This window comes from Cryptomeria japonica, chromosome 11 (assembly GCF_030272615.1).
Source record: "Cryptomeria japonica chromosome 11, Sugi_1.0, whole genome shotgun sequence".
Taxonomy (NCBI): Eukaryota; Viridiplantae; Streptophyta; class Pinopsida; order Cupressales; family Cupressaceae; genus Cryptomeria; species Cryptomeria japonica.
In genome coordinates, this window is record NC_081415.1 from 520,659,781 (window position 1) to 520,670,906 (window position 11,126).

Here is an 11,126-nt window from a genome sequence, read left to right on the forward strand (position 1 = left end):
ATACGACATATATTCATCATAACAGATTAATCCATCGACCCGAAGCTAATACTGGAATGTGCAATAGGTAAGTTTATATTGGTCGAAGCTAATTCTGGAATGTGCATTAGGTAAGTTTATATTTTCGTTTTTTCTCAAGGTCCCGTTGCAGAGAGAATCAGAAAAACCCCATTACATAAGCGAGTGATCTCGATTCGGAGGTCAGTCGAACCTGGTTGGAATCTCTTGAGCTGGTAAAGTGAAAAATTAATTTGTGCAATGACGGAAGAGTCGGGTTCAGCGGAGGAAACGGCAGCACAACGGAGGGAAAGACTGAAAGCTCTGAGGGAGGCTCAGCAGCTCTTAGATTCGGAACATCCTCAACCTCAATCTCAACCCCAGCCTCAACCTCCACAGCAAATCGAGCCTCAAGTAGAGGAGGAAGCAGAACAAGATGGGTATGTTTCTGTATCTAAGTTCTCTTTTTCTTCATTTATTACTACCTATGAAATAATTTATTAAAAAGTTGAGTTTGAAATAAGGTGTGAATGTTCCGTTATGTCGAACAAGCATCCATTCTATTTTTGCTAGTTTATAGGCTTAGGGTTTCTTTGTATGAGTTTCTCTTCATTTCTCAGGACGTAGGAATTGACACTTTCAAAATAGTGAATCCCTTCATGGTAATTTAAGCGAGCTAATTTGAAGTTTGTTAAGGCATATGGGGAAACTATTCCAGTGGGAATTTCGAAACCCTATACGCACATGGCCTTCGATAGCCCCTTTAAATGAAACAGTATCCATATGTTTTTCTTCAGGGTGGCAAGGTTAGGGTTTCAAAATTAAAGCTTCTCTAAATTTGCCAGCAATTGATACTGTCACTAAAAAAATTTGTGGTGTTCTCTGATATGTGAATGAAATATTTGAAGTTAGTTCGCTGGCAATTTATTAAGGCATGTTGTGGCATACAGTTAAATGATATATTTTCTTTGAGCTGGAAGGGTTACAATTAACACACTCTCTTTCTCATCCCCCACCTTTGCGCGTGTACGTGTACGTGTGCGTGTGCGTGTGCGTTTGCACGGTTGTGCTTTTGAAACTTAGATTTTCCCAGTAAAATGTAGACCAGCGCTGTGGCAAAATGGTGCCATTGAAATCCTCTTAGTGCTACTTATATGGAGACTAATGCTGAAACAATATCCCTGCATTTTTCTTTCTGGCTGCCACGGATAGGTTTATGCTTGTGTGTGCACACCCGTACTCGTAAAACGTATAATTTTCTAGAAATATGTAGATTAGCGCTATGGTAAATTGGTGCCATTGAAATCTTTTTAGTGCTAGAAATATGGAGACTAATGCCGAAACTATATCCTTGCATTTTACTTTTGGCTGCCATGCATAATTTTAGGCTTATGGGGCTCAGGAAGCATTAATATACATATATCCCTTTACACATTCAAAATGGCTCTTAGAACTGATGTACCCTGCAAATGATATATTACTGTAAGGGGCCTGGTCAGACTCTTGATATTGTTTTTGTTTGAGTTGTCTGTCATGTTTATATTAGTATTACAGACCTTTTGCCAAGTTCTGTAATATATTGAATTCATGGTTTTATGGTAAAATCTTCTTTTTGTTGACTGGTTTATTATTTTGGAAATTTCTAGTTGGAGCCTAAGCCAATACAAGTGCCTGAAAAATTGTTGCATTTCTACTGGTGATATGCTCTCATTTCTTTGCTTGGGCAGCTATTTTATGCTCCTTGGAAAATATGTTAGTTGTAAAAGGAGTAGAAAAAAATTAATTCAAGCCCAAGTTATGAATTGTGAATCACAGAACAGAGCTAGCTGTAACTGTGTAATAGTTGATTGAGCTTGCAAAACATTGCTATTGTAAATTTTCCAAATCAGTCAATTGCAACCCTCACTTGCTTCCTTTTGAGATGTGGGAAATGCGATATCAAGCTTAGAGCACTATTCATAATAATTAATAGAAACAATGACCAAGGGGTATATATCTTTTCAAGTTGCCCGGGCATGGCCAACATTAACATTGTGGCTTTTGCACAGAAAGGATGTTTAATGAGGCTGTAGGTCATCTTCATGCAAATTTTAATTACCAGATGTTCTCAATCTCGAGTTGTCACTAGAATGTGTTATTATACTCTCCATAGTAGAAAAAATCTTTTTGGGGAATAAATTGGCAAAGCAAATTTTTTTTTTTTCAATTAATCAGGATTTAATAGGGGAAAAATGGGCAATGAGTTGGGGTTGGGCAGAAAATCAGGTCATGATTACGGTTTTTGAAAAATTGCAACAGAATGAATGAAACAGAAAAAATGCTTAATATACCGATTTAAAGCATTTAATTTGTGTTTTAGTGGCAATTTTAGTGCATGTTTTTTGGTCAAAGAGCACTGACCTGAGTTCTTCCAAAAATTGGAAGCTTTTTGTTGAAAAAAGCAGCAAACCCTGCAACTGCAAGCAGTGGTTTACCACGGTTTCAGCTACTATGAATTATAATATTATTTACTTTGTTAGTAATTATAATACTGTGAGGAGCTAGGCCTCAGTTTCAAGTGGCCACTAAGATGCCTTCTCATGCCCTAGTAGTGATGAAAGTACTGTAACACGTTAGGAAAAGTAGGATCATATATATACGGGATCTTAAAGCACTGTAGAGGCTACTGTAAGGAGGTAAGGCATACGAGTATGCACGTAAATCACTACTTTTCTTGATAGAGAAGATAGAATGATTTATATGGGGAGTGGATTAGATGTTCATGGACCTTTTACTCGGAAGGTTTTTTGCATCATGATGCAGCAGGCTGAACTGAACTTGTGATTCAGTAATAAATTGTCTATTCATCAGCTGTAGATCCAGTCAATTATAAATTACAACAGGGCCTCTTGTTTAAATTGACAATGATTAGTATTTGTAATGGAATTAAAGCCTTAGTGACCATAATGGTGTGCACTTTTATTCAGGTGGATTTTGAATAGCCTTTTGCAATTTGCTCACTGAAAATAACCAATTTTCAGGAAGCTGGACATGAAATTCCGGAATTATCTCCCTCGAGATAAGAAACTTCAGGAGAATAGAATAGCTCCACCAGCCCTTCCCAAATTTGATGATCCAGTTGCTACTGCTCCACCAATCTCAAATGGGACAGAGGTATCAAAGAATCATACACTTCTTTCTTTAATCCTTTTCTATGAAAATTTGAACAAAGGCAGTTATGTATGTGCTATTCAGCAGTTCTCTGCTCTAACCAACTTGGATGCTTATTTAAAAATGTGCAGGATCCAATTGTCAACATAGCTCCAAAAAAGCCAAATTGGGATCTTCGTAGGGACGTGCAGAAGAAGTTGGACAAGCTTGACAGGCGAACCCAGAGGGCCATAATTGAGCTTATGCGTAAGTTCATAATTAGGCTAATCTATCAAAAAAAATTCAAAATTACAGATTAACAGTTTTCAATCTCTAAGGTTGTAGTTTTGTAGAGATGTTTTAGAGCACTGATTAGAGTTAAACATGCTTAGCATTACCTGTTGAAGCATGTAGTATTCTTTCTTTTCCTCCTCCTAAGGACCTAAAGATATGTCACTTTAGCATAAGGTTCAGAATCTCAACTAATGAGTTTCCTCATGTCCACCTTTATGATGCTTGTTTTCCATATATAGAACTGTGTGTCTCTCCTTTATTACTATTTCTTAAGCATCTAAAAATAAAAATAAACTCAAACAACCTTTGTTTTATTGTTTATCTACTGGGGTTTGCTTACGAACACCATCAGAATAAAAGGTGAAAAATGTGGCATCTGTCATTGTTAGGTTGAGCATTTAATGTTTTTTACAGGAACAGTAATTTATTCTTCTTGCATGGGTAAAGATCAGCCACTTCAATACCAGTAAACCATTTTCAGCCCTCACAACAGGCAGATTTACTTATCCTTGCAATGTCTAAACAACTTTAACTGTCTAAATGATTCTTAACAATTTTGCTACCGACATTTTCTATTGGTTGCCAACTGCTAGCTCCTACTAGCAAGGCTTGTTAGTTTTTAACTTTTTAAACCAGGTAACGAGGCCAATTTTTTTTGGAGGGCAGTCTTCTCTTCCTCAAATCAAATGATAGTTATCTGAGAAGCCAACTAAATCTTCGCACTTATGTAAGATCACTTAATCATGGTCAGTCAACTCTTCTGCCTATTTTCATCTAGCTGCATTGTCATAGTAGAGTTGGGTTGCCAACCTTTTGAAACTGATGTATAAAGTTCACATGAATTTGTTATTTTACTCGTAACAAGATAAGAAACATTGAAAAATTAAAAATCAAATATGGATGTTGGAACATGTTGTTGCCACTTGTTGATGAATGTTCAAATTGATTTTATGCGAGTTCTCATCTGATCTGCAAAGAATTGGAATATGACTTGTTTTTACTGTTGTTTTAAACAACGAATGCGTCTTTAATTTTTCTAGTGTTTGATATGTATGTTTGCATTCTTAATTGTGCAGAGGAAGAGGAAAAACGCAGGCAAGAGGCTGCTGAACAAACAAATGAAGCTGTAGAGGAAGATTAAGCAATTTCGTTTGGTCTTTAACAACACGGGAGTATGTGGATAGTGAAATCTCAAACAGCCTCATTGTTGTAAGCAGGAGTTGGGTTTTCTTCAAGAATAGTCTAAGGTTGTTATGGAATGTAAGATCAAAATATTGCAAGTACAAGGGAGGAAACATTCGGAAGCGAATTAATGTGAGTAATTTGAAAGAAAAGATAGCTTAGCAGTAAATGTTCTTTACGATTGTCCGACCCGCTTTCACAGTTTTGTATCCAGAGTTTTAGAATTTCAAGACCAGAATGAACGGATTGACTTTTATAAATAAATGCAAAATGTCAAACAGGATGAGAAGCAATATTGTGAAATTTTGGATTGGGTTATTCATATTGTCTGGTACGGACGTTAAATGTTATTAATTCATTCAGGGATATTCCGCCTAAATCTGTAACTTTCGGTCCTAACAACTAATCAATTTAAGGAAATATTTAACTGTCAAGTTTTGCTGTGACTATTTTCTTTTATGGTTTAAGCCATGGTAGCAATAATCGTTTGGCGCAAAAAATTTCGGAAACCAAAAGTATAAGGTATTTTAAAAAAATCTCAAAAAAGAAAAAAACTAGATTGAAAAAAAAACATAAAAAATTGTAGAAAAAGAGAGACTATTTTAAAAAAAAACTAAAGCCAACTTCCATAGCATAGAGATATAAAGAGCAAATAAAATAGAGTTCAACCCATTAATTGTAGAAAGTAATTTTTTGATGTTTATATTCATATTGCTGAGTACATTGTGATTGAGGCAAGGAGTTTTGTAGGTTTAATTCAATATTTTAGAAAGCTTATCAAATCATATTCCACAATTGCAATGCTTTATATCATAGCAACAAAAAGTGTTTGGGGAAAAAATAGGCAAACCAAAAGTACAAGATTTTTTGAAAAAGTGGTTTAAAAATTGGATTTAAAGAATTATAAAAAATTGTAGAAAAATAAACACAAGCTATTTTTTTTAAAACTTAAGGGCATTTCCATAGCATAGAGATATATAGAATAAATAAAATATAGTTTTAACCCATGATTGTAGAAAATAGGTTTTTGTTATTTATATAAATATTGTTGATTGCATAGGCAAATATTCATTTAACTTTTAAAAAGAGTAGTCACCAAATGCACCAAATAGTTGTCTTAGGTTTGAGATCAAAGATTAGCTAAGTTTATGAAGTGAGTGAGATTATAATTTATCAAACAAAGATCCCACTATTGTTAGGGATTTAGTGAAAGTGGAAATCATTTTGAAGTGATCCAAGACTTTCATTGTGATTGAGGTAAGGAGTTTTCTAGGGTTAGTTCAATATTTGAGAAAGCTTATCAAATCATATTCCATAGTTGCAATGCTTTCTATTCCCCGATGGCAATTGGTAAGCCTTTTATATAGGTTAGATTTCAACAAAAGGCATTTGTTTAGCTAAAGTAAAAGATTAGCAAGCCATTGGTTTTGCCAATACCTAGCTTGCGAGTACTATTTTAGGTAGAGATAAATTTTAATGATTGTGCGTTGGAAGTTCTTTTATTACAACTATGTACGCTTGTTTGTTGACATTCAAATTTATTTCGTGGAGCACTTTGGATAAATTGCTCACATAATGAATTGTATGTCTTTGTTTGAGCAAAAATTAACTATTATCAATTATAAATTAAATATCATATATCCATATCTATATATATTATAGATGTCTTCAGATGTTTAGTGTTGTGGTAGAAACACTCCATTGGTGAGGCAACCACCAAGGTTCAAATCCCTATTGGGCCATTGAGCTCGCAGTCTTTTTGCCTTTGGTTGGGTTGTTGAGCTCATGGGTTTGAACAAGTGAAGTGTGGGGAATGATGAACCCCCCCAAAAAGGGCAAAATAACAAACTTTTTCAATGTTGATTACACATTGACTCTAATTCCGTCTTGGATCAACTCTATTTCTAAGCAATTAAGTAATTTCACGAGTTTTCTAGGGTTTTGCAAGTCCTTACAATGATTTTTTTTTCACTTTTTTTGCCATTTTTTTGAAAATTAAGCATGATTTAAACGTGATTTAAATGCAAAAAATCATTGAAATTCGGGTCAATGATTTTTTTGTGAATTGCATTTTTTGGGGGGAATAAATTGATTGGCTCCAGGATTCTGGATTAACTGGGTATAATTGTGATTTTTCGCAGACTATTGCTTCTATGATTTAAGCTACTAAAGAACCTCTTAAGCTATTCTAGATGGAGTTTCATTATAGAGGTGCCCAAGCAAATGCTGAGATCTCATAAAACAATCTGAGATAGGCCAACTACAATGGCCATCCCTCTAGAATGTAAGATATAGGTAGAATATTGACAATTGATCAAATATTTTTAAGAATAATAGGTGCTTCTATAAATAAAATTAAAAGAGCAGTTACAACCATTCTAATGAGGGATCACAGAGTGTGATCTGAAATGTTAATGTTCAAAAATCTTACACAATCAAATTCAAAAACAAAGCAGTAGTTACAACCATGTTATTATACTCGAGGAATGCTTTAGGGATGTGGTCTAATAGTAAGCCCTTGGTAGGAATACTGATCAAACTGCTAGGACAAAGATGGCACACAAACATACCCAATACGTGGAGGAATCAAGATGGCACAAAAATATGCCCAATACGTGGAGAATCTAAAAAGAAGGCTACGATAATGGTTGGAATAATTTTATTCTTCAGTGTCTTCATAAAAAGATAACCAATAGGGGGAGGAATATGGTAAATGTGGTGATGGATGAATCTTAAAAGAAAGCGAAATAGGTAGGTTGTTTTTATATTCCTCGTACATACACATTCTAGGAGGAACATTGTCTCTACACAAACTTGTGTACAATTGTCTTACTATTTTAACATTTTAGTGGAAATAGTTAATTATATTTCAATTTGTATGTATATCTATTTTTAATAAATGTACAGGTGAGTTTTTAAATTGGTCAAAATCTTTTCATAAAGGTAATATAAACAATAATTTTAAAATCCAACAATTAATTAACAGTATTAAGCCTGCAAATTAAAAAATGACAAATAAAACATTAACAATCGAGAAACAACTCACATAAATGGGACAAACAAACAATATAGAACATATTACATTAAATAAGATTTTCTCAAGCAATTTAAAGTTGTAGAGTTGTATGGTTTTGAATAATAGCAACAACCTTGACTACTAATTGTTGAAGTAGATTTTCCTATTGACTAATCTTTCATTTTTATTTCTTGAGTATAAATATGAACTTGAATGGCAATTTTTAACCTTCATGAAGTAATAATTTCGGGCTTAAATCCTCCATTTTTCTTTCTGCCTTGAATGATGATAGTATGTAGCGAGAATATAGGATCACTCATAGGATCACTCGTAATGGGCTAGTAATAGGTCCCTTTGGAAGTTGATTGTCTTCACTCTCCTCACCCACTACCTTTGTATTCCTCATAGTTGAAGAAACCTATATAGGGTCTCAATGCTAAGAATGTCACTAAGACTTACTTTTTAGCCAAACCTATCCATTGGAGGGCATTCCTAAACACCTTAGTTGTCCACCACATGGCTACTAACCTTCTTAGAAAACACTTTTTCATTCTCTTGTGGTAGGCTAAATTCAAGTTTATCATTCTTTCTCTAGAATTTCTTCTTCTTATTGACTAAGCAAGTACCAATAAATGGTTAGCTTTGTTACATTTTTGGTATGTAATTCCACTATATATATATATATAAAGAGAGAGAGAGAGAGAGGACAAGGTGATCAAAGCTAAAATCTCTATCCACATTAGCATCTACATACAATTTAGCAAACATAGTTTTTTGGATTTGGTAATTACATCAAAATGAAGTTGTCCAAACAAATTAACAATATCCTTCATAACCTCGTTCCCTCTCAACATTCTAGTGGTAAACTTGGGAGCCTTACTTCTTGCACAAGGACCCTCTTAATGCACTCCTCTAGATCAAAACCTAATTTCTATTTTATTGGGAAGATCCTTGTTTTCCCGGGAAACCAAGAACCATTTAATAGGGTCCTCACAAAATTCACATGTTTTGAAAAGAAAACCATTAATTAGAATTGATACCTCTATTTGGCTACACAATTTTCATTTCCTTTGAGCCCATCTTCTAAACATATCCCTATTAGATCTACCAACTAGAAGCTTCATACTAAGATTTTTTTCTAACTTGGAGAGTGTTCTTTCATCAATTGAATTTGGAACTTTAAGAGAATGCTCCTTCCATCCATAATAAGAACCAAGGAGGACATGGGGCATAGGAATCGAACAAGACTACCATTAACCACTTTTGCCCAAGATTTTTGTCCTTCCCTTTAACTTAAATGTTGCAAAATTTCAATTATCTCAACATCACCAAGATCTACTCACCTTAGAAACCCTATTATTAAAAACTTACCTTCTTGCCAAACCCAATGAGCCAAAACACCTTCATTTGACAAGAGATAGAAGGCAATTACAAGCCAAACCAACAAACACATCTTCTAAGCCAAAGGGTGCCAACAAGAGCATTAACATGATAAATATTATCTGCAATGTGCGTAGATATAGGGAAGAGAAAATCACATTTAATCCCTACTTCAAACTAGAGCCGATCTAACTTCACAACCCAATAGTAGATAGAATAATTGAGGTCAACATATTTGAGGAACCCTTGGCACCAACGACCACCTTGTTTTAGCACTTGCAAAACTCCTACATATTGCACCTCATAAACTTTTTGATGGTCATTAAACTAGTGTTTGATTAGTTGTTATTCCTTTTGCTCATCTAATGAATTGAAATCACTCCTCATCCTCCTTGTTTGCTTGCTTCAAGTCTTCCTCAATCCTTGGTGAGAGCAACTTATCAATTTGCAAACCTTTTTTTAATTATATACATGTTGAAACATTCAATACCCCAGTTTACATGTTTATCAATTTAAAATTTATGTTTTATGTTTTTTAATACTTTTTAAAAAATAATTCAAATTTTATATAATAAAAATAAAAATGATAAAGATAGTTTATAAGGACAAAGGCATTGATTTGGTTTGGCCTTGATATTTCATTTCTATAAAAAAAATTTAACCAGATTAAAAAAAATGAATGATGTATAAAATTTAAATCTCTTTTCATTTGAACATGTAGCTTCATGATAAATTCAAAATATCTTCACAAACATAATTTATTTATTGAAAATGTATTAGATTAAAAGACACATTGATTAAACACGTGAAATTTGGTCAATCTTCTCGTAATTTTTTTTTTAGTAAAAAGTTCTCAATGATCTTAAATCGTATTTTAAGATGTTTTTCTTTTTCCATTAAGCTAGCTTGTGGCAACTTGATTTCAAAAACATTTTGATAAACATTTTTACTTTGAAAATGTAATTTTCATTTTTAATCTAATACCTTTGAGATATTTAAAAACAAATAAAATTGAAAAATTTATTTGTGAAAGAGAATGTTCAAAATGAGCAACATTGATAAGTTAGAGCTAGTGTGTAGCTTTTAAGTTTTATTGTCCCCTTTTTCCTTTTTGTCAATTCATTTGGTTTTAGATAGGAAAGTTTAATAACTTCTTTCTTATTAGGTATTTGAGAAGAATTGGATTTTGGAAGTGTTTTATAATAGTTTAAGTTATAAGGTGTCTTGAATTGTCTTACAAAATTTTATTTTAGTGTTTATTTAAATCATCAAAGTGTTTATTTTTATTAAACTTTTTAACTTAAGATATCATCATATTATTTGATATATGATTCATCCAAATTTTTTATTTGTCAATAATACACATGATTATTATTAGTTAATTTAAGGTTACATAATCAAATCTAGTTGCCACCGTTGATTAAAAATATAATCGAACAATTCACATTTCATGAGGTAAAATGTACCTATGATTTGTAATGCTCATGGGGCTCAAAGTTACTTTTGGTTTGTTGATCTCTATAGAGATCAATGGTCTAAAAGCAATTTTGGGCCCCATGAGCATTACAAAGAGTGGATATATTTTACCTAACAAAATATAACAAGGGCATTAGATTATATTTTAAATCAACGGTGACACTAAACTTTATAGAGTCTTCTTGTTAAATCAAACAATCATTTCCACTACTTGGGCCCCTACTTTTCATAAGAATTTCATTTTTTTAATTGAAACCATTCATTAAGATACTTAATGCATTTTCTTATTACTTGCCAAGATTTTCTACAAAATTTTAGTGATATATGATAAAATCACCAATAATTTATTTTTTTGAAAAAAAAAATCGTTAATAGAAATTAATTTTTTTCCAAAAAATGAAAGATAGAGGTTTCTTAAAATTATCATTGGCTTTGTGTCTTGTTATATTGTTGATTTGAGTTCTTATAGAATCGATTTTAAATCTAAAAAAAAACCATAACTTGCCTCTTATTGGACATTTGAGAGGCGTTGGACTTTATAAGCATTTCATTATATTATGTTCTTTTGTGTGGTCCTTGTTATATGATTGATTTGAGTTTTTATATTTGATTATTATGATGTTTTTAGATTTGGTATGTTTGTGTAGTCTTA

General features: G+C 32.9%; 1 protein-coding gene across 1 annotated transcript; it reads left to right on the plus strand.

Annotated features, from left to right (window-relative positions):
* LOC131070500 (uncharacterized) lies at positions 1-5,036 on the plus strand. The gene is made up of 4 exons (XM_058006065.2): positions 1-437; positions 3,018-3,150; positions 3,279-3,393; positions 4,497-5,036. Exons 1-4 carry the CDS (start codon positions 259-261, stop codon positions 4,559-4,561), a joined length of 492 nt encoding a protein of 163 aa, XP_057862048.2. The 5' UTR covers positions 1-258; the 3' UTR covers positions 4,562-5,036.
* The last annotated feature ends 6,090 nt before the right edge of the window (positions 5,037-11,126 follow it).